The sequence below is a fragment of the Argentina anserina genome, chromosome 2 (genome assembly GCF_933775445.1).
Source record: "Argentina anserina chromosome 2, drPotAnse1.1, whole genome shotgun sequence".
NCBI classification, from domain to species: Eukaryota; Viridiplantae; Streptophyta; class Magnoliopsida; order Rosales; family Rosaceae; genus Argentina; species Argentina anserina.
Window position 1 is genome coordinate 26,379,937 of NC_065873.1, and position 24,130 is coordinate 26,404,066.

General features: G+C 38.6%; 3 protein-coding genes across 3 annotated transcripts; 2 read left to right on the forward strand and 1 right to left on the reverse strand.

Annotated features, from left to right (window-relative positions):
- Positions 1-239: 239 nt before the first annotated feature.
- On the reverse strand, positions 240-2,161 carry LOC126782838 (F-box protein At1g47056-like). The gene has a single exon (XM_050508166.1). It carries the CDS (start codon positions 2,000-2,002, stop codon positions 410-412), a length of 1,593 nt encoding a protein of 530 aa, XP_050364123.1. The 5' UTR covers positions 2,003-2,161; the 3' UTR covers positions 240-409.
- A 2,730-nt stretch (positions 2,162-4,891) lies between these two features.
- Positions 4,892-8,284, forward strand: LOC126783597 (protein DCL, chloroplastic). Its single transcript, XM_050509096.1, has 3 exons — positions 4,892-5,271; positions 5,361-5,475; positions 7,912-8,284. Exons 1-3 carry the CDS (start codon positions 4,949-4,951, stop codon positions 8,080-8,082), a joined length of 609 nt encoding a protein of 202 aa, XP_050365053.1. The 5' UTR covers positions 4,892-4,948; the 3' UTR covers positions 8,083-8,284.
- A 5,146-nt stretch (positions 8,285-13,430) lies between these two features.
- On the forward strand, positions 13,431-15,080 carry LOC126782880 (cyclin-D3-3-like). Its single transcript, XM_050508219.1, has 4 exons — positions 13,431-14,120; positions 14,218-14,419; positions 14,549-14,679; positions 14,782-15,080. Exons 1-4 carry the CDS (start codon positions 13,608-13,610, stop codon positions 15,046-15,048), a joined length of 1,113 nt encoding a protein of 370 aa, XP_050364176.1. The 5' UTR covers positions 13,431-13,607; the 3' UTR covers positions 15,049-15,080.
- Positions 15,081-24,130: the final 9,050 nt, after the last annotated feature.

Sequence of the window (24,130 nt, forward strand, 5' to 3'; positions counted from 1 at the left end):
AGAGTTTCCATGATAAGCAAGACAGACCATCTAGCTACTAAACTATTCAGCCCACGTATATAACTTCAAATGAACCCTTGCTTGAACCACATCTCCCAGCTAAGATTGTAGTAATAGCTAAGATAACATAGCAGTCAGATAATTGATGAATTGCTGTACCATCAAACTAACACATATGTGATGAATGCCCTTAAAAGGGGAAACTTGAGGAGCAAATAAACAACAAAACAGTGACAAAAAACAGGTGTGAAGATTGAATTGACCGAAGGCGATGAACAGCACACATAATCCAATTTACGTACATAAAGATCAGAATCAAATAAACAATACGGGAACAAAATAACAATGAACAAGGACTGGTTTGTTTTTTTAGTCCAGTAGCTTCTGTTTGGTTTTCTGTTCAATAACACTAACTATTCCGACTCGCCCATCTTCTCAGAGTGCACGCCACAAGGGTCCGTCCTGAGAAAAGACTTAACCTTGACTTAAAGGACGCCGACCTCCCTGTACTGCTTGAAGCAATGTCGGGAAACGCTGGTAGTGTGGCCGGTGGAAGGAGTTCGACGGCAGGGTTCTCTTGCACCCCTCCCTCACTGACACTGGCGTCTTGTGGAGGCTCACCGTTGTCCAAATTTACGGCCAATGTAGGCCTCTTTGCTCTCAAAGAATCAGCACCCTCGGGTGTTACAAGCCTACACTTCTTAACCTTCACTTTCACCATATTGGGGCACCCACTGGCGAGTCCTTCAAGGCCAGCGTCAGACACAGGGCAGCTCTTAATGCAAAGCTTCTTCAATGCGCCACATTTCGCAGCAATGCACAAAAGCTCTGGATCACCTACCGTATCGCTCCCGCACAATGCCAGCCTCTCCAGATTGCAGCAATTCGTCGCCAACGATTCCAAGCTCGCTTTAGTTGGATTCACTCCGATAAGAACCAACTCCTGAAGGTTAGGACAACTCTTGGCCACCGAAATCAAGCCTATATCTCCCACACTATTCGATTTATATCCATCAATGTGAAGCTTCCTCAGGAGCTTGCAGCGTTCCGAGACCGAAATCAGACCTACATTGGTGCAGTCCGGCGTTTTCACCAGGTGTAGTATCTCCAGATCCAAGCAATTGGAGATTGCGGCCATCGCAATGTCGCTAACCTGAATTCTTTCCAGGTGGATTTCAACCATAGACGTCACTCGCTCAGCTATCACTTGCAGCAGCTTGTCCCAATCTCCGCCGCACCGGAAAAGCTTTAGTGTCTTGAGCTTCTTTGCGCCGATTATAAGCGGCCCGAAACACTGGCCATTGAGAAGCTCCTTCAGGCAGATTGTCTTGAGCGACGAGCCAGCAACGCCGGGACCGATAGGCTCCACGGTGGACTTGTCCGGACCAACGCCACGGAGCCGCTTCACCGATAACTCCTCCAGCGCCGAGCAGTTGTCCAGCACGGCGTTCATTCCCTTAGCTCCAAACGTGCACGATCCGCATGAGAGCTTCTTCAAGCCTTTGCAGTTCTTGGCAAACGCCAGCATGCCTGCATCGGTGAGCTCGCGGCACGCGCGGAGCTTCAGGCGCGTGAGGTTCCGGCACCGCAGCGAGATGAGCGTGAGGGCCTCGTCGCCGATGCTGGTGGATCTCCGGTCGCATTTCAGCGCGAGCTTGGTGACCGCATCGAAGCGAAAGAAGAGGGAAGGGATAGTCGGCTGCAGATCCGCCTGCGCGTTGAGGGAGAGACGGTGCCGGCTCTGTCCCTCCACCTTCAGCCACCGCCGGCAGACTAGAGAGCATCTCTTCCTGTCGCCGGGGCCGAGGGAGTGGAAAATGCAAGCCAAGCAGCCGTCCGGTAGATCGGAGATGTAGTCGGTTGCTGAATCGAGAACCTCGCCGGAGGAGTCATCGGGAACAAGCATCGGAGAGATCAGGGCGGTTGCTTTGGACTTGGATCGGTGGCTGTGATGGTTTTCACGGCGGCTTGAAGTTGCTACCGCCGAAGCTGACTGGCCCATCCACAGAGAACCACTGTTATGGGAGACGGTTACAACTCTCTGCCACCTCAGCGTGGAAACCGGAGCGGTTTTAAACCAATTATTCCGGCTCCTCTCTTCTTCTTTCCTCCTCAGGGGCGGACTTGAAATCCGATTTCATTTGGATGTTTCTGTTCAATTTTTTTATTTTCTTTCCCACTTGAGAGAGAGAGAGAGAAAATGATACAAAGCGGCCGTTTTCATATGACTATCGTAGGCGGGACCCGTGAGCGTGGTGGCCATTGATTGGTTGGAAATGGTCTAAGTCAGATCGTAGAGTTGGTGTTGGACTGAGACAATTCAGGTGGGTCGTCTACGAGTCTTGGTTCATTTATAAAACTGCCTATATGCTCTCCGTTCTCGCCAAAGATGAGCCACACTTCCCGGAGAATAGAAACTGAAAATTCAAAATCAGGCGTATATTCCTTTTATTTTTGGAATGAAAATACTTTGTAACATGAAGTGTAAAATCATGGCAAGGCAAATCGCAATGCTAATTGAACCACTTAAAATTCATTTTATGTGACAATTGATATGACATAGAAAATTTTGATAACTATATCATATTGTAATGTCGCATATAGTGACGCACTAATATGTCATTCATCTGATTTTTTCATAAGTAACATGATAGACTTTAACACAGTTTTCGAAGGAATTTTACTAGTGTTATTGTTGTGAGCATCTATTAACAAGCAATACACATGTGAAAGTGACATCCGTTAACTTTCTAAGGTGGTCTAGTTCTTTTGTAGATTTCTAGACGAAACAACTTTCTGTCAATTGTCACAACACTAATTACACGCATAAGAAAGGATAGATGACTAATAATATTATTATTTGTTTGCTTTTGCTATCATCGACCAATTACGCACACCATATATATGCATTGGTGAATCATACGCTTCATAAGCCACAAAAATAAGCATTTGATCATTTCTTTTGTGGTGTATGTTGTAATCCTTATCTTTATTTCCATCCTAGTCCAACATTATATTATATATTATGAACTCTGCAAAGATATACGGTGACTTCAACCTCAAAAATGATAAAATAGTATCATTTTTTATAATAAATTAAAAAAATATCACCACTTATTTCTTAAATATAAAAATATAATATTAATTAACTATAAATTAGAAAAATAGTCCATAATCTTATAATAAAATTAGAAAAATAGTCAATTTTAAAATATTTTTCAGACAATTTTACATTTTTTTCATTCTTATAATTTCGGTCATAACTTTGTTATCCGCCGATATATTTGAGTGTGGTTTGTACCGTTGGAAATATCTTTCTCACCTCTTTCATTTCATACCTTACCCACTTCGAACCGACCACCGTACAACGTGCATCAACCCTCGCAAGTGGTTACCGTTATTGATGGCGGTGCTCCAAGCAATTCCGACGAAACAAAAACTCAATGTTTCTTAATTCTAATTATTATCTTCATTCTTAGCATACTCATACCAATCTCATTTGAATTTTAACATAATTTCGCATATATAGACCAATATGTCACACTCGTTGTCACACTATCTATCACACATACTGTCACACCCGTTGTCACACAACTTATTTTATTAACTGTCACACTTGCTATCAAAACCACGATCACACTTATTATCACACATGTTGTCACACCCCCTGTCACACTACCTATCACTAACTGTCACACTATTTGTCACACATGTTGTCACACTGTTTTTTGTGACTGTGTTGTGATAAGATGAAGAGAAAAAAGAAGAAAAGAAGCATGACTAGAAATAACAAACTTTTTTTTACTGTTATGTGATTTTTAATTTCTCAAATCAACTCATACCTTCCAAATATCGACATTGATGTGATGTCACACCTCCAGCCACACTATATATCACACTAGTTATCTGCCTATCACATGTGCTATACGCTACATGTCACAAACAGAAAGTTAGTGTGACTGGTTGTGTGATAGTCAATGTGACAAGTAGTTTGATAGTGTGACCTTAATTTTCTATTAAAAAAGGTGGGCACCCGGGAAACTTTAGATGCCTAACTTCTTCCTCATTGTCTTTCCTCCATAACTCGATCAAGTGACCACAACGCTACTTTGGTTTCGCAGAAGCTTATCTTTTTCAAGTTTGACCTCACCTCATTCTCCAATTTAACCAAAACGCATGCATATCTACTCCACAGATATCAGCAAGTTCATCGACACATAGGTCATTCACCGATGCCAAAAACCTTACCTAAAGGTCCCTGACAACGGTATTGAAGAGCTTTGGCGGCGAAAAGTAACCCCGACACAGAAGTTGATGATGTCAGCGCTGTCGCCGTCAAAGCTTCACAAGTTGCAGATATGTGCGGCTTAACTGAGATCGGTGTTTCTGAGCTCCGGCAGGTAAGGCAGTTCTCCTCCGTCCTCCCTTGTCTTTTTCTTCAAGCTCCGCCTCCACTTCGTCCCTCTTTGAACTCTAATTTATCTCCTCTGCCTCCACACCTTGGTCGTTGCGGCCGGATCAAGATTGAAGCTCCTGATTTTTTTTTATTTTTTTAGGGAGATCGTAAAAGTCAGTGGCAGCGTGTAAATTTTGCCAAATTCATGGGGATTTAAGCGTTTTTAAAAATAGATTTTTTTTCTAATTTTCAAAATTTGTGTGACTTTTTTATAATTCCATGTATCAAATATGACTTTTTTATTAAAAACCCTTTCAACATTTCCTAAAATCTTGTAATGAATATTGAAATATTAACTGGTCCTCACTTAGACCCATCTTCATCATTTGGGGCTGGAATATAACTTTTTCATGGACGTGTTGGTTTGTAGTTCAGGCCCATCTTTTGAGTTAATAATTTCTTCTCTAATTGTAGCCTTTGGAAAAGCAACACACGCCGACTCACAGCTACGATGACCCACGACACTCCTCCGCCACTCAAAGACTGAGAAAAATGGGATCTCTGAATCCTATGCTTCTCAGAAGCCTATCTCTCCTGCGCGTCCGCCTCCACCACCACCGCATTGGCTTCGGCCTCGCCTCGGCGCCGACTCGTCGGTTCTTCTGCACCGAGTCCATCCGTGCTGCGGAGGAGAGTAGCAGCTCATCCTCTGCGGACAGCTCCACGCTAAGAGGCGTGCTGAGCGTGAACGAGGCTCCCAAGTATCCCCGGTGGGACGACCCCGACTACTGCAAGTGGAAAGATAAGGAAGGCGAGATTCTGAGGGACGTCGAGCCTATTGTTTTGCTCGCCAAAGAGATTCTCCATTCCGATAGGTATGCGCTCTTTTTTGACTGCTCGATTTTCACTGTGTGGAGTTGGTAAAAAAAAACTGTTGATTTTTACTGGTGGTTTTGGTTTTCAGGTATATGGATGGTGAGCAGCTGACAGATGAAGATGAAAAAGTTGTGGTGGAAAGGCTTCTTGCATATCATCCTCATTCCGAAGATAAAATTGGCAGCGGAATCGATTCTATAATGGTAATTACATACATGCTCCATTATTCACTGCTTCTTGCTTATGGACAGTTATATGGTTTCTACTTGAATATTGATTGTATGAAATTCCTACTTTTGTTGAATGCCATTAGTAATAGAATACCATTGTAGGGCGAATTCGGTTGATGTGGTGTTGAGCACGGGTTGGTACCCTCTATCATGAGTGTCACCAATAACTGTTTATGTGTCTTACTGTCTCGAGGTAGCTTAAGGAAAGTGTTTGTTCAGATATACCCTCCTTTTCTATTTCTTTTTCTTTTTTACAATTCCGATATAGTACCTTGACTTTCAAGATAGCCTTAGGTTTGGAATTTAGGAGTTTAGAGGATAGAATCACAGTTTACAGTTGGTTTGCTAGTGCTTAGGTCAGTCGGTTGACTCTTGGAGGCTAAAACTAGTGGATGTTTGAAAGCATGTGTGCTGCAATCTTGCATTAGGCAATTTTGTAAACCTTGGTTGCGTTGTGTAGACTCCCCTGGATCGTTTACTAGGTACTTTACGATATAAGCAAAGCTAACAGATGAACTTGAAAACAGAAACACAGCACACACAAAAATTTATAGAGGTTCAGCAATGCCTACATCCTCTGTGTGATCTCTCCTGAGAATCACTAGCACTATGAAGAATAACAACTTGATTACAAGCACTTATTGGAATCCCTATGCTACTCCCAGCCCCTTGCTAGATCTCTCTATCACCCTTAGCTCCCGGTTTTCTGTGCTCTCTGCCCTTATCCTTAGAAAACCCTCTGCAGCTCCTATATATATATCAATAGGGGTTGCTGATACAACATGATTTTGGACTCCTAAACCTAATAGACCAAGTCTATTATATAAATCCTAATAGAATCCTAGAGCTTATAGAAAAGCTGCAGTGCTGTTCTCTTTCTATTCTAAACTCAGATTTGCCTAATGAATCCTACAGTTCCAAATTGTATCAATGAGCCAAAAAAACAACAGGTTGCTTTTAAGAGTTATCTGTTGGCTTGAATAGTGAATACGGTGGGAGAAGTGGGATTATATACTCTGAGAGTCTGAGTAGGGACAACAAATTAACATGACTCAGGTGAGAATATAGATTAATCAGCTTCCATGTTGGTGATTATTTTTAGGTAACTAGATTGGGTCTTGAAGATAAAACTTGTGGATGTTTGCTACTTTGCTGTAATCTAGCAGCAGGTAATTTAGAAAACCTTGATTATACTTTGCTATGATCTGGCTGCAGGTAACTTTAGAAAACCTTGATTATATTGACAATTTACTGGAGGTTTAAAGATTGTATTAGAAATGCCAGATTAAAGTCTTTTTTATTAAGGAACTAACTCATGTGATAAATAGGCTATATAAGATTATAGCTAGCAAGGTGATGTTTAAAAACACATGTGAACAACATGCAAATGCCCAGGATCAATAAGCAGATTGTGAAGGTTGCGGACACTAAAACTTAGTTGGCCAAAATCAAAATTTTTTGTTATAACCATTGTACCCATATTAATTCAATCTTCTGATACCTTCGTGTCCCTTGTTCCGTCTACTTCTGTTGGCTTCTTGCCCATCCTCTTTTCTATTTATTCATCCTCTGACAATGACAATGGCATTTTCCATGGCACTGACCATGATAGAGTTCTCTTTAGTTCAGAAGAAGTATTGCGGAAATGAAAGTAGAGGATAGGTGTGCGTAATGAGTGGAAATATAAGGAGACTGAAACACCTTTTACTCCTAAAACTCAATTTAATAAAATGGATGTCTTAACAAGCAGCGAGGACCCTTATTCTCCCAGAACTCTTATGCAATGCTGTGTCAGTTGTAGCTTCAAGCATGGATTAAGAAGTAGCATTTTCTTTATCCTGCTCATCTTGAAACTTTGATAACAAATTTTGATACTTATTATTTTATCAGAGCAGCATGTCTTAAGAAGTTGAGCAACATGTAAATGAAGTTTTTTCTCTGTTTCCTGATGACTCTTCCTTGACATTTAGGGTTCCATTTCTTTGACTTAAAGCAACTTATTATTTACTCATTTCATTTTGTAGACCACTATATGACAGAACTTCTGATTAACTACTATTAAGTGGGTCTCATGATTTCTGATTTGGCTAAACTTTTATTGGGTCTCTAAACTTTATTGGGATATTGGTCAAGAAGTGGGTGGATATGTAGAACAGTGGAAACTATCCTTCGTTCTATCTGATATAGAACTGATAAGGACTGTCAGTTTGCATTGTCTTGTTTTTTTTTAGAAGAGTTGGCATTGTATTGCAAGGTCTTATTATTATCATTAATACCTAGATAGCCAATTCTAGATAGCTAAATCATCTCACATTTAGAGGTGAAGATATTATTAGTATCTGAATCTGACATGTAGATTCATTTTGTTGAGGGGACTAACCGATTTCTGTCTGATCTCTTTTTTTGAAGGTGGATCGGCATCCCCAATTTAAACACTCAAGGTGCCTATTTGTCATAAGAACTAATGGTGCATGGATAGACTTCTCCTACCAGAAGTGTCTCAGAGCATATATCCGAGATAAGTACCCAACCCATGCTGAGAGATTCATTCGAGAACATTTTAAACGCGGTAGTGGCTAAAGTTCAATGCTCCTAATCATACTTGTTGGAGTGCAATTTTGCTTTGGCGGTTAAATTGATATGGTTTGATGTTGGATTTCCATTGTGGAGAGGGAATGTCTATATCGTTACAAAATGTCAATGTAGCAGATAATCTTTGACTGAAGACATTATCTAGGATGAGGATGAAAGAAATGATTGAACTGAAACTACACTTTCTTGACTTGCTTCTCCTTTTGTTGGCTTCTATCCTGTTTTACAAGCTGGATATGACTTTCGACATTTGCCATCGATCTTAGAACATGCCTTTGTTAATTTTTAAGTCTTGTTGAACTACTTACCCCAGAGGGTACAAGTCTTCAGAGCTTGTTAGAAAAAGATATGGTTTATTTCTAGTCATCTCTCTCCCGTGTTACTTACATCCTACATGTCTGTCTAGTTGTCTTTCTCCGGCGCCGATAGCTAGTTGTCCCGGAAACTGAGATTATTTACCTACGTGGTCCAGGCCTATTCATTCTCATTGAGTACTAGAAGTCAAGTGGTTAAGGAAGGTGCTGTGGGTCAAAAGAGTCAAGCTCATATGGGCACGCTGTCTAGTACATAGGCCTTTTCAGTCAAGAGTCAAGAATCAAGATTGGTAAGGTATCAGGAGCCAACTCTGAAATTTCTGCACAATTGTGGTCAGTTTGGTAGAAGACATTCATCATTTCTGCTGAACAGTTCAACTCACACCCAAAAATATCCTACCTCCCTTCACTTTCCATTACTTCCCCCTGATCAGATTGTCAAAACGTTCAATATAATTTCCAGTCTTACCCGATTGCTGATAACTCAAAACAATTGTATAATTCAGTTTTGGATGATTCAATTTTTTTTCCGAATAGAGTTGGATGATATTCGAAATGTCGAGTATAGAAGCAGTAGGACAACTGGACAAGCAATGATTTATTTGAACGAGCAAACAAGCCAGATAATGAAGTTGTTAGGTGCTTAGACATGGAAAAGGATGAAGCTATTTATTATTTACGGGAAGATACTGGAGGTACTTTGTGTTCTGAATGGTTGGTTGTCTAACTGATGAATATTTTCCGACTTTAATGTCCTAAGATTTTCATCCCAGTTTATAAATGGTAAACCAGCTGTTTCCTTCCCATATTAGTAATCAATTATTACCACCGAAAATTAAAACGAACACAGCTGTTTTCCCCCACTTCTGATCTGATAAAAGAATCATGGAGTACTTCAAATTTCACCTCTCTTTATCCTGTACAAGGCCTTTTAAGAAGTTGAGAACTAGGAAAGAGAAGCAAAAAAATCATCATTGAGGAGCAAATGTGATTAGATAGACTTAGATCAAACACACTGAGATAGGGAGTGAGTTTCTACTGTTCGAACTGTTTTGGGTAATCAGTAAAGGACTGAAGGTTGTTTGCTGGAGATTAAAGCTACATAAAAAAAAGCTTACTGATCTTGACCTAATCAAAAGGTCAGCTCTTCCCCCAGCATCACTGTTTAGAGGTCTCCACAGTAGAGCTCACCCTTCTCTAAGTGATGATGCACACAATCAATAGCAAAGCCAACTTCTATAGTAGTAGGATGGTGCCATAATTATGGGACAAAACTTGATCATTAGCAGCTAGGGAAGTGAGCCATCAATTTGGGCACAGCTGGACAACAAGATCCATATGGGCCCGTTTAAAGTAGTAGAGCCCATTTACCATGATTAGTAAATTTCCTTTCTCCTCCACTTTGCTGCAACAACTAACACAACATGGGGCTCTCTTGAAGATCTTCAAGGTTTCATTTCTGGGGTTGGTCTCTATCAGCTACACAACAATGGCGGATGTCGTACGGAGAGCTATGGAGAATGGAGGGTTTTGATGGGTTCCAATAAAGGGTTTTCCTTTCTTTTCTTTTTTCTCTCTCTTTATTGGGTGTGTGATTGACATGCAAGGAATTAAACCACTCTCTGGATTTTCCAGAGTGGGGATATCTGACTTTGACCAGAATGATGAAAGAAATGTTTGTGTTTCTTGGAAAAATTTGCCAATAATGTAAAAGTAAAAGGTTAAAAACAAGAGTTTTTTTCACCAACAGTCCCTCAACTCTGGTGTACCTACCAATGTGATACCTCAACTCTTAATCGTACCAATGTGATACCCAGACTCTAGTATTGCTATCATTGAAGTACTTCCGTTAGTTTTTTTTAACTTTTCCGTTATCTTGGTGACGTGGCAGTTACGTGAGGCCCACAAAGAGGGTTAAAAGACAAAATTAACCTCATCTGAGAGGAGCAATGTTTTTCCCGCCCTTTACCTTGAGAAAGACACCCAACAATTCCAATTTTGGCGCCAATTTTCCCTCCCTACTCCTTAATTTGTGTCTCTTATCTAAACTAAAGAACTACCGCTAACTAGTCGACCACAATCTGATAAAACCTAGATCAATCTCATTTTCTATTTTTACCCTAGCACTTGTTAAACTAACAGAATAAATATAGAAATTTATATGGAACATCTCATTTCCACAATCTCATAAGAATAAAAACACATAACTTAACGAAATTCAAATACATGTTTAAGTACCATTAGTTGCCACCTTTTATGTTGATCTGCCATGATTTTTACTTGTAAGAACTAATGGTACATGTAGTTGAATTTCGTTAAGCCAGAGGGAATAATACCAGCAGATAAAGCATTGTACTAATGGTACTTAAAAGTTCTTACAAGCAAAAATCATGGCAGATCAACATAAAATGTGGCAACTAATGGTACTTAAACATGTATTTGAATTTCGTTAAGTTATGTGTTTTTATATTCTTATGAGATTGTGGAAATGAGATGTTCCATATAAATTTTTATATTTATTCTGTTAGTTTAACAAGTGCTAGGGTAAAAATAGAAAATGAGATTGATCTAGGTTTTATCAGATTGTGGTCGACTGGTTGGCGGTAGTTCTTTAGTTTAGATAAGAGACACAAATTAAAGAGTAGGGAGGGAAAATTGGCGCCAAAATTGGAATTGTTGGGTGTCTTTCTCAAGGTAAAGGGCGGGAAAAACATTGCTCCTCTCAGATGAGGTTAATTTTGTCTTTTAACCCTCTTTGTGGGCCTCACGTAACTGCCACGTCACCAAGATAACGGAAAAGTTAAAAAAAACTAACGGAAGTACTTCAATGATAGCAATACTAGAGTCTGGGTATCACATTGGTACGATTAAGAGTTGAGGTATCACATTGGTAGGTACACCAGAATTGAGGGACTGTTGGTGAAAAAAACTCTAAAAACAAACAAACGAGATTACTTTGGTCAGTAAAACAGTACAACAGTGCCAACCTTTGTTCTGTACTACTCTCTTTTTTTTTTTTTAACAATTGAGAGTTGCATTAGTTGAAGGTTGTATTGGAAAACAACCATAACCACAACCACCACCACCATTCTCCTCCATTACATTCTCTCATTTTAAATAGTAAATATACTATAGACCAATACTTTTGTGTCCCCTTATTTTCCTTCTCTAGCTTCATTTCTCGGAGAATATATCTATAAACATGTAGCACGACGATGAAAGAAAGAAAAGGAAAACAGAGCAAAGATAGCAACCTCTCGGTGTCACACTTCCACGCGTCGCCCTCTGGTTTTAGGCTACATCAGAACTTCATGTGCATTCTACATATTGCAATGCCCCATTTTCTCTTTTTCTTGCTCGGCAGAGAGGGAATTGTAATTACTAATTACCCTATAAAATTCCCAGTGTTCTATAATGCTCCGGTGTATTTTCTAAAGACGTTGATCTTTAGATTAACGCAACGTATGTGACACACCGCAAACAATGACCGATCGAACGGTCTGCATTCGAAGGCCACTGCTATACCCACAGACTCGTCCTGCCTCTCTCTTCTGTAATTGTCGTAGTTGTGAACATAATGGTAGAGGACTAGAGGTGCAGCACAGGTAGGGAGAGAGAGCTAGAGAGACCACTTTTTCGTACAAAGGAGGAATTGGGTTGAGTTGTCTTGCTCCTCCTGTCTCTGCTAGAGTAAATTCCGCTGGAAAGCGTAAGCTTCCAAGAAATACTCTTTTATTATCATACACCACAGTGCCTCACATCTGAATCTGTAAAGAACCAATTTTTTAAAGAGCAAGACCGACTAGGATTACCCAGAATCCCATATTACATTCTCATCTGCTTTTCTTTTTTTTGTTACAGTTGGTAAGCAACTTAAGGATCCTTTAAAGTTTAAATTGGAGATGAAATGTGCTTGATCATCGAAAATTAAAAGCAAAACGCAAAATGAAAGTAAAGGGAAAAAATGAGTTTCCCAAGGCTATGCCTTTGCTGAATTTGCTCTTCTGCTCAGTGCTAAAGCTTAAATTGATCTGTGCAAAGTTTTCTCAGATCCTTTTACCATTACCAATCAACCCAAAACTCTTTATAATTGAAGAAATCAAAAACCGTATAGTCAAAAATGCAAAGCTCACTATTGACCTATACAAAAAGTAATACAAAGATGTAGATGGTGGGTTCTTTATAGTCTCTGATTTTTCTGGGAGTTTTTAATTTTTAAACCCTCTTTCTTTCTCTAAAAAATCTCTAATAATATCACCGATCTCTCTTAGTAGATAGCAATGTGCCACGATTCCGAATGCTAGGCTGGTTTTGGAAATAACCACGAAAACAATCCATTAAAATCCATTCATTTATAATTAATATTTCCTAAAAATAGAAAAAAAAATTGATATATATCTTTTGGTGTTTAATAGAGTAGAGACTAATTGATGGGTTGCCAGAAACGACTAAGATCGATTAAGTAATGTCACGTAGTCATGTCTCGTACTCAGATGCACAATTTCTATTTTATTCCAAACAAAAAAAAACGAAAAATGGGAAAAAACAGATTTCTTGTTCTCATTTCGTGTGTGACAGCCCAGCATAGATGAAGCTACTCCCGCCTTTGCGCGCCAAATCTAACCCCGCCCCCGCTAAAAAAATAATAATAATAATAGCCCCCCAAAGATTAATTATTTAGATTTTGAAATTAAAATCCTCTACCCTCTCAACCAGCTCGAAAGCCTTGTCTATTGATTTGCATGTTTCTTCATCCATCCGACGTCCCAGAGCATCCGATGACTTCCATTTGCATCGCTGATTGGATCACTCATACTGATGTGTGGACCCGCAACAAATACAGGCACGTGTCAACACGCTGTGCTGCATGGCCCATTGTATCAGTCTCCGATTAGGCACGCGATCCCCCAATAATAATAATAATAAAAGATAAATAGAGAGAGCGAGGAAGAGAAGATGAGTCTCCCCACAAAAACCAAATAAAACGCATCTCTGGTGCCCTGTGGTCAGTCCTCTTCTTCCCTTTCACTTCTTCTCTTCTCTTCTCTGTCTCTCTGGTTGTCCATCAGAGACAGGTTTTAGTGAAACTGAGTGAAAAGAAAGAAAGACAGAGGGGCTCCGTTTCTGTTCTGTCTCACTGTTCCTCAAAGCAGCCTCTCAATAATGAAGAAATGAACCCAGAACCAAGCCTCTTCTTCTATGAAGAAGATGGATCAGCCATTTCTCTTGGACGCTCTCTTCTGCTCCGAGCAACATTTGGACGAGGAGCAGGCCTCCGTCTTGGACTATTTTGAAGCAGACCAGTTTGTAGAGGGTACTTCTTTTTATAGCAACTCTTGTGCCTCTACATCTTTTAAGCAGCTACCAAAAAAGTCCCCGGTTTTGCTAGAGCAAGACCTGTTCTGGGACGATGAGGAAGTCATCTCTCTGTTGTCAAAAGAGAAAGTGAATCAGGATCGGAAAATCCAGAAACCCAACTCGGCTTTGGCCGGGGCTCGTAAGGAGGCCGTGGATTGGATGCTCAAGGTCAACACCCACTACTCTTTCTCTGCCCTCACTGTTGTTCTGGCCGTTGATTACCTCGACAGGTTTTTCTTCAGCTTCCAGTTTCAAACCGAGAAGCCATGGATGACACAGCTTGCTGCCGTGGCTTGTCTCTCCATTGCTGCTAAGGTGGAGGAGACCCAAGTCCCCTTATTACTAGACTTCCAAGTATGTCTTTTTCAATTGCTTGATGCCTTGTACACTATCTCTTTTATGTCCTCGTATAGATTCTCAGTCAAATTGGTCTTGATATCCGATCATTTAGGTGGAGGATAGTAAGTGTGTGTTCGAAGCGAAAACGATTAACAGGATGGAGATTTTGATTCTCTCAACTCTTGATTGGAAGATGAATCCGGTGACCCCAATTTCGTTTCTTGATTACATGACAAGGAGGTTTGGTTTGAAGGACCATCTCTGCTGGGAGTTTCTCAAGAGATGTGAGCTCATCCTTGTCAATCTCATCTCAGGTAAACCCCATCCATCTGGTCTCCTTATCCTCCCTTGTTGATAAACTTGATGCCTTTGTTCCAACAATAGCACTAGTAAACAAAGAAAATTTCCAGTCTTTGATTAAACTCTGGCCTTATTATCCGCAGATTCTAGGTTCTTGTCTTTCCCTCCATCTGTAGTGGCTACTGCCACAATGCTGCACGTTGTCAATAACATTGAGCCTTGTCTTCAAGTTGAGTATGAAAACCAGCTCTTGAGTATTCTCCGAATCGATAAGGTTGGTTAAATTCGTACCCATTTTTACCTTGAATCACACTACATTGACTGCAAATGTAAATGTGTAATTACGATCTTTAACCCCCGATCGAAATCGAAACAGGGTTTGGTTGATGATTGCTCTAAGCTCATTTTGGAACTGTCATCATCGTGGTCGAGACACAAGCGCAAGTTTGGTTCTTCAGTTCCTGGGAGCCCAAATGGAGTCATTGACATGGCATTCAGCTCAGACAGCTCAAATGACTCGTGGGCAGTGGCCTCATCAGTCTCGTCCTCACCGGAACCTCTCTCCAAGAAAAGCAGAGCTCTTGAGAAGCTCGACCACACGGCAAATGCTGCAGATATTCTCAGCCTTCCACGCCTTCCCTAATTCGTCCCCCCCCCCCCCTCCCCCGGGTCCAAGGAGCTGTCTAATAATAATACTTCAATGTTCCTAATTTGTTTTGGTTGTTAAATTGCCAACCATCTCTGTATTAAATTTTTGTCCCAAAATTTCCATTTCCAAAAAAAAAAATTCGTCCCAATATCTAGAACCGATCCATCAGATCATCAACTCTGCTTGGCAATGTGCTGATCGGATCTGTGGACTGATCGGATATGGGATTAGGAAGCGGAGATGGTTGGCATTTTATCCGGTGGAAATTTCATTAAAGAACGATCATCCACATTATAGTAAATGTAGAGTACTTGGATCATCGGGCAACATTATAGCTTACCATATTGCATCTATTGCATGCTCCACCCTTTTGAAGTAAAAAAAAAACAAAAATAAAACAAGTATACAGACTATACTTCCTCAGTTGGTGATACATTACTTATACAATATTTATCCAGTAGTCTAAAACATTGTTCAAAATCGTCTAGTCTGATTTCTTGAGAAGTTAAGATGGGTTGGAATGGTTTACGTGAAAGATTAAGGAAAGGGTTAAATTTGCGTCATGTGGGAAGAGCAACATGTTGTCGGCCACTGGTGATTTTTGGTGTTGTTAAGATTGCGATTTGTGAATTGTGATTACTGCTATTACTATTGCTCGGAGGTTTGAGTGTTTGACCTCGAAGCACGAGCTCTCGGGTTTAAGAACTTTAGGGCAGTTTTCAAACCCTAATGACTATCTGAGAATGACCTACAGGTGTGAACCACCCAATCCATACCAACATCCATGACCCTCCACCAGCATTAGGCTCCATCAGTCCCATTTTCCTCGCTCGATTAGGATTGTAAAACAAAATAATGTTAAGGGCTATGATCACTTGTTATGTATCCCTAAATCTTGAATCCGTTATCACAGTATGTGTGGAGTCGGAGTTGTAATATCAATTGTGAACCTCGTGATTTCAGTTGCATGACATGCATCAATAGTTTCTAAAAGTACAGTTCGTTGAGTTGATGCAATTATTTAGTTAATTCAAGATTATGAGGGCTAATGTATATTGGCATGGAAAATTCATTATATTTAGGTCCTTGGTTCATCAATATTCATATACCTTTCTTAGCAGGAGATTCAACAAGAAGTTTCTTGTTCTTCAATCGAGTTAATTAATACTATACCTATAACCTATGGATCGGAACACAACTATCAGACTCTTTCGGATTCTACTTGCAGAAACTTTGAATTCGGCTCTTGGTTTTAATTAATTACATCCCGATCTTACTAGGCAAACCTAGCGTCTGATCAATAGCGAATGCAACAAATTATATACAACAAGTTTGAGGCATTGGACATATAGAACAACCTCATTACATACAACAAGGATCATAAAATATATGTGGTATATATATATAGTCGTTAAGAAATCACAAAAGGACACCTACGTGAAGCATTCCATGTGCTTTTCTACTCCTTATTCCCCTCTTTGATAAAATTCGGCCTGGTTTGGTTTGAGCTCGAGAGTGATACATAATACCAATTCAGTTCGTTATTTTCTAATGAACCGCGATTGCCGGAGCAATATAAAAATCGAGTGGTTGGCTCAAGTTTCCGTTCGTATATAGTGACCCCATCTCTCTGTATCTCATTCATTCATATTATACGTAGCATTGTTTCTGCAGGGTCTGTATTTGGTAACCAGCACTATAATATTACAACGCAGATTCATCTCATTAAGTATTTCTTGCCTCTTTGAGGAGGAAATTAATCAATCAATGCTGCCACATGAATATGTCATATGCAAAATTTATGAGGGATGATGAAGAATTAATTGATCTTGAAGAATGAATGCTAGCTGCAGATCGAATGAAGGTTTCAAACCTTCAGAACTTGTCCAAGTAACTCACTGGCATGGGGTAGGATTCACCAAAATACCTTGGCATGCTCATCGCATGATCGAGTTGAGTTTAGATATATTTGGATAAAGTTGGCTACTAAAATACCAACCGGAGTTAGAATATAAGTATGTAAATTATTGAATTTGAAAAAATTGGGGTGATAAATTAACGGATATGTTAATAGATGTGGGGGCAATTAAGCTAATTTGGTTTAGATTGAATAATTGGTTGAAGTGCAATATGATCAATAAATCCTATGCAAACTTTATGAGAGCTGTTGAATTCTTCATCTAATCGATCTTTAAAAATGAGTTTTGCAGATCGAATATTCAGACCTTGAGATCGAGATTACAAATGATAAAAAATTAGGGATTTATCAAGAGATAAACAAAACACAAATGGGGCGCAAAACTAAAGAAAGAGAATTAAGAAAAGGTGAAAGGTGAGAGAATGGTGAGATCGGGGAACAATATCTTTTGATTTAGTTTGACATGTCTTTGTTTTTCGGTTCTTGCAATTCACACTTTGCAACAAATAAAAAGAAAAAGTGAGAAGGACAATGATCAGATATGGATTGTTCATATACTGGTGATGGAGACCTGAGAGAGGAGAGAGCTAGCTAGATAGCAATGGATTCCAGCGTAATACGCTTTTTCCCCAATTCCTCCTTTAAACTCTTCGAACCTCACATCCCTTTGATTACCATTATATATCAATTGCTACTTGCAATATATCTTACCCTAATAATAAATATATTAACTTCCTTTGGACCGGAGTACTTACAAACAAAAACGTCACTTGGCATGGTTGTAAGAATTTGATGACTTAAGAAGCGGGGGAGTATAATTCTTAGAGGTGTAAAAGAGGCAAATACTTGATTGTTTATATTTGCCTCAAGTTTGAGCTGAGTTAAAATTTGATTTTTGTCATTCGTGTTTAAGCTCAGCTTGGCTTGATAAAGCTCGAGCTAGGCTCAGGTCGACACATTTTATTAGATGAATTCGAACTCGAATCGAGCCGGCTTAAATCATATGAAATTTAAAAAACAATAAATTAAAAAACTTTAAAAAAATTAAAATATGATGTCATAGCATCACACAAAACCATTTTATTTGTAAACTAAAAATAATAATTTTTTTTAACAATATATATTTTATTTGTAAACTTAAGTCTTTCACTAATTATTGTAGAAATAAGATTTTTGGCTCTTTATAACTAATATATATTTTTAATATTATTGTTCATATAAAAGTTATACTTTATATATACTATAAAAGTTAATAAGTCAAACTTAATTAACAAACGAGTTGAGTTTTTAACGAGTCAAAGCTAGCTCGTGAATTAAACGAGTCGAACGAGCCGAATACTTGTTGCTCAAATTTGGCTCGTTTTTAAGGTCAAGCTTAATATTGAGCTTAAACTCAGCTCATTTAATTTTATGAACTCGAATCGAATGCGCTAAATTTGAGCCGAACACGAGCATTTTAGGCCTACTTATAGTCCTAATAATTCTTACGACGCTAACTTGATGTATTGTTCTAGTAACACACGATTAAATAAGCCATTTGTATATCCTAGCTAGCTTAGGTTGTCGATGATTTAGAAGGAGGTTTAAACATTGTCTGTTTCGAGCAAGGTCAAGCTATATGAGAAATTATTATATATACCCGCAACATATCTCACGTGGCGTAACTCATAGTTCATTTTTACTGTGATTGTTCCTAATTGGTTCTTATATGTCAATAATTTTTTTTCATTTTTACCGCGTGCATGTTAATTATACCATGACGTAATATGATTTGTCTAGTACACCACATGACAGTGTCATGTGGTGTGGTGGGTACACAAAATAATTACTCCATGCTATATATATATAATGGTTGTGACCTAGAGCCGAATTTCAATAATTTTGTCTAATGATCGATTATATTGGAAGTTCAGTATATATTGGTTAATTCAATTGAGGATCCGAGCATATGGATGGTTTTTGGGATGATCTCAATTATCAATAACTCGATCACATACTTTATATTGGCTACAAGCTTGCAAATCTGAATTGTGCAATTAATTTCAATTAATCCCCTTTAATAATTTCATTTTCATTTTTTAGAAAAGTGAATGTATATAAATAGAACCAAGATCACAAATCAAGGGAGATATTGTGGTGAACACCCTCCCTACATGAAAAACCAACTATTACAGTAGACAAAAACCTAAAAAATTCAACTGTAACCAAACCTATTCCATAAGCATTTGATACCTCATCCCGGTCAATCTTAAAAATAAAACTGCTCTACTAAGCACTATATACCAATTAACCAATTATCTATTCCATAACCATTCGATTATCATTCTTGTTGTTAATGTAACGGGGATGATTGTCTCTAGCATATATAATACTAGTGGTATGATTTCATTATTCACTCTATGAATTGAGATAACAATTAACCATCTACACACTCACCCGCCTTTTCCACACCATGCATGGCAACCTGAGATTGTTCGAAAGCATGAAATTCACTTATGCAATTTATTAGTATGCCATTACAGAATAAGACAACAGTGATGAAATATCTAACTATATGCATGTCATATGTGGCCGGAGTACGTGCGTTCGAGTTTTCAAAGTGGAAAATCTAGGATTAGACTCAAAATAATAGATATAACGTTGTATCGAGATGGTAGTTCATGCTGTTTATGGGCGCGTGGGTTGCCTCGCTACCGTTTAAATACCTCTTTGTCCAAAATAAATAACATAAAATAAATTTCATGGATTAACATCGATCTGAGGGAGATAGATGCTGGAAAACTTATTCTCGAATTTGTAGACAGATCGAGTGGAGATTGGAGAATCTGAACTCTATCTGGATGCTGGTCTTGCTGGAGTGAAGTGATGAAATGGGATCGACATGGATTTGGCAGAGATGAACTGATTGATGCACATTCGACGCGTGAGTGGTTTAAATGTGGACAGCCAATTCAATATCCAAAACCAGCCAAAGGTTTACATGTTTAAATTCCTTCTCTTCCTCCTCCATCGCTTAATTTTTGTCTCAGCATTTGTATCTGTCTTGCTGTAGCAGTAGGGTTCGCATGCAGTACAAGAGAGAGAGAGAGAGAGAGAGAGAGAGAGAGAGAGAGCAGCCGACGAGCGAGAGATCATCTTACATAGACCACAAGTTGGCGATGGGCTGGGCCTCCCTACTGTTCTCCCTGTCTGACATAATATGTAGTGCGTCACTTTCTCTACAAATGCCAAACGTACTATATTTACATTTTCATTTTCATTTTCTCAGAGAGCCTCTCTGTGTTTTAATGAACACAGCCACAGCTCGATCCCCAGTTCTGCACCATTTTGTTCTTATATATATCATGGATTCATTGAGCTTCCAATTTACAGAGGCCTCACAGCAGCATTTTGCTGTAATATATGGCAACTCGATCAATAACAAACCTACGAATTTAAAAGAAGCCGCTTATATATCATTATTTCTGGGAAATTAATCCCCATGCATGCGGCCAAGTTCATACGTAAAAGTGGTCCTCAGTCCCTAGCCTCATGACTATTGGATAAACCAGTCGTGGACCATTGCGCAAGTGTTTGTTGAATTATTGCCATGACCATGCATGGTCTAAAAACCGGGTCTCCGGCCGTTACTGTTCTGGGTTTCATTTCCATTTAACTTTCTTTTTCGGGTAATTCCTTCTATAGTATTTAAGGTATGACCAATTTGACATATTAGTACTTAATATTTCAAATATGACAGTTTGATACCTGGAGTATGTGACACTTTGATACTTATGTTAATTTTTTTATTAAAAATAAAATGTAAAATTGACATTTGCATATTATTTATCAAAATAAAATTACAAATAGAATTTTATGAGTTTAAGACTAATTTATATCACGTTGGTATTCATTATTTTTGTATTATTTGCAAAAAAAAATAAATATGAATTAATTTTAATCTCTAATTGAAGGTGAAAAAATAGATTTTTATTTAGGAAATCTATAATTTGTGATTTAAATACCCACGAGAAAACTTTTAGTTAATTAAATATAGTTTCATTGAGTAATTTTGTGAGACGATTGAATTTCATAAACATAAACTGAATTAAGCTATCAACATGACCCAAAAATATAAATTTAAATACATAACATGATTAAAATTTGAGGATAATAAACACATAAAACTCATGTTTTTATTGTATTTTTATAAATAATATACTTAAATGTCTATTTACTTTTTAACTAGTCAACATAAGTATTAAAATGTCATATAAAACCTAATTTAGGTACCAAACTGTTCTCTTTAAAACATTAGGTATCAAAGTGTCTGATTGACTATAACTCAGGTATCATAGAAAGAATTTACCCATCTTTTTTGGGTAATCACTTAATGCAGCATGAGCTGCAGATTTCCTTTCAGAGTTTTAGGACCTTTGGCCATCAAGACCAACCATACCATCACTCTTTGTTTAACCCTGTTTTATGTGAAGTAACTGATTCCGCGTAAAATAAGCCAGATATGTATATAGAATCAATTCGAATTTACCTTCTGTTCTTGCTATTCTAATATGTTGGCTAGCTGAATCAAATTTTCTTACAGCTGGTAAAACTTGGACCGAAAATTTTAAACAGAGTGCTCTACCTTAGCAATGGATCATTGTACGCAGGCAACGCAGTTGCTGAGGTTATTATATATATGCATCACACATGATCGATACATTGATAACAGTGAGTACGAAGTATCGCATTATTCATCAACAAATCAGCCAGTACGTTATACACTACCCACGTACTGTGCACCTCTTCTCATGGATAACGACTGGAATTCTTTGATATTTTATAGTTTATTAATATATGCACTGTATAATAAAATGACAATGAGTTACGTTGGTTTATGATAAAAATCTTGATGGGTGTTAAAGTACAAGATGGTTTATCCAATATATCAATAGACAACCCCGACATCAATCACATCATTAGGCAAGTTCTATCTGGCTATCTGATATATAATCGTGAAATTGAATATATTGCTAGATGCATAAACTCTGCAAAATGGTGACCTGCAGAGTGCAGACCTCCTCGATCAGCCTGAAGTGCATGTCCCTTTATGCCAACCAAAAACGAAAGTGATAATACTATCTAGCTTAGCTAGATTTCAATGTGTGTCCAGTCTCCATGGCTCCACCGCCGCAGGCATGCATTAAGGTTTATGGGTCCAATTTACAGATCGAAACCCTTCATTCAAAATAAATATGTTCAAGTAAAGTTACTCGAGTTATATTTTCTCTTTTCTTATCTGGATTCAGTACGTACCCCGTAGACAAACGTTAAACAAATCAACCTCATGTGTCATGCCTCTGAATCTTGATTCATGGACATTATGCACAAAACACAATTGTGCATTTCTCTGGTGGTATGAGGCTTTTCTTGTTCATTTACTCTCACCCAAGTATGGGCCTCACTGTAGACTACATTTTTAAATTTCGGTAGTAAATTACAAAGATTCAAAGCAAAGCTACATAATAAATAAATTTACAAGTATTAACACATTATCATTGATTGTATTCGCTAATATGTGATCGATCATTCTAACTTGTATTGATATAAAACAGATGGTTGAGAAATTTATGAAGCAATGTTTGAACGTTAATACTCTAATATCGGCACGTTAAGATGTAAGGCATTATATTTGTTTGGTTCACAAATGTCATCTTTTGATGTCAATATGAGCCCTTGACGGTGATTTTTCCCTTTAAGAAGATATCAAATTTTAGTTTGTCAGCGAACTGTGACCCTGTTGATCAGCTAGCCTAATTTATCTCGTTAAGGTCATGAGTTTACATCTAATTGACATATATACGGTTATGGTTAGTTAAGAAGTTTTATTAACACAATCAAAAAAAAAAAACAAACTCATACCGAAGTTGTGCTTGATGTGGGCCTGGACTTGCCACTCTCGACACGGGGCTTAAAGGGCCAACCCAGAAATATAGGTTATCCAATGAAATATGGGCTTGTTTGTGAGCAGAAAATAGAAACTCCCACTTGTCGGCCGGCCTGGCTCTACAACAAGAATCGGAGTGTTGCAGAGCCCCTGAGTTCACCGTACGTCTTTCATATATTGCATGCATGAAACCAAAATGGTTGGTTGGAGCTCTTATCATATTGCCCTCTCTGGAACCGAGGGGGCGTACGACCCCCTTATTCTGCAGTGATACATACAAATACCGTAGCCCACTTGGTGCTTTGGCACGCCCCAGTTCCAGTTCCATCTCCATCAAACTCTTACTTTTATCATGAGCTTACTCCAAAAGCCAAAGATCTTAGATCTGGAACATGCAAATTCATCGCGTTCATTTCTCACAGTTTTGGATTCTTGTCATTGAGATTTATCAGCAAAATTGTTATTCCCTGATCAGTGGAGTTGGTCACTTTGGCTCGTTCCCGACCGAGATCACCCCACTAGCAACTGTGAGGTGTGATTCGTAGTTCACATCAATACTACTGGGACAGTTTTCTGTAATTCGATCACTGATAGGATATCAATCTATATATGGAGCTGGACCTGTCCTTATTAGTGTCCCATGCTCTTATTTTCTGTTTGGTGGGCACTGGTTGATTCCCGGCACCACATAGGGTCTGGAGACAACTACGTACTGCTGATTCATTTTGGTTAGGGAAGAGGGGGACCTAAATCAAAGCGAAAGAGGGCAATTTCAAATTGAAACTTTGCATATTGGCTACCTCTTGTTCTGAGTTTGAGGATAACAAAAGATGAAAGAGCCGATGCTTTTCAAATTTCCTCTTGGCTTTTTCCAAGCAGTGATAAGATATATATGAATGCTCCGTTCATGAACATATCCAATGAGATGAGCTTGAGCTTTCTCCCCTACCGGAAATTCCTGCGTACTTGGTACTAAAACATGTCCGCCACACGTTAATCGATTATTTTAGGATGATCCACCAAAGTGGGAAACCCTCTTTCCATCTTCAGGAACTAAACCCAGTGGTAATGCGGCCTATGTTTCTTGATTTGCTTCTTTCACTTTCATCGTACTCTAATATTTTATCTTAATAAAAATTAAATATTTAACTTAAGTGAAAGGAGTGTAAATAAACTTGTATTCAAGACTGTTATAGTGATGAGTTGACAACATGTAGTACCGACGTCCATAC

Excerpts from the sequence above, each read along its gene's own strand:
- LOC126782838 (XM_050508166.1), bottom strand. The coding sequence starts at position 2,002 with ATGGGCCAGTCAGCTTCGGCGGTAGCAACTTCAAGCCGCCGTGAAAAC.
- LOC126782880 (XM_050508219.1), top strand. The coding sequence starts at position 13,608 with ATGAAGAAGATGGATCAGCCATTTCTCTTGGACGCTCTCTTCTGCTCC. Across the intron at positions 14,420-14,548 it reads CCTTGTCAATCTCATCTCAG|ATTCTAGGTTCTTGTCTTTC; the intron begins GTAAACCCCATC and ends TATTATCCGCAG. Across the intron at positions 14,680-14,781 it reads GTATTCTCCGAATCGATAAG|GGTTTGGTTGATGATTGCTC; the intron begins GTTGGTTAAATT and ends AAATCGAAACAG.
- LOC126783597 (XM_050509096.1), top strand. The coding sequence starts at position 4,949 with ATGGGATCTCTGAATCCTATGCTTCTCAGAAGCCTATCTCTCCTGCGC. Across the intron at positions 5,272-5,360 it reads GAGATTCTCCATTCCGATAG|GTATATGGATGGTGAGCAGC; the intron begins GTATGCGCTCTT and ends TTTGGTTTTCAG. Across the intron at positions 5,476-7,911 it reads GCGGAATCGATTCTATAATG|GTGGATCGGCATCCCCAATT; the intron begins GTAATTACATAC and ends CTTTTTTTGAAG.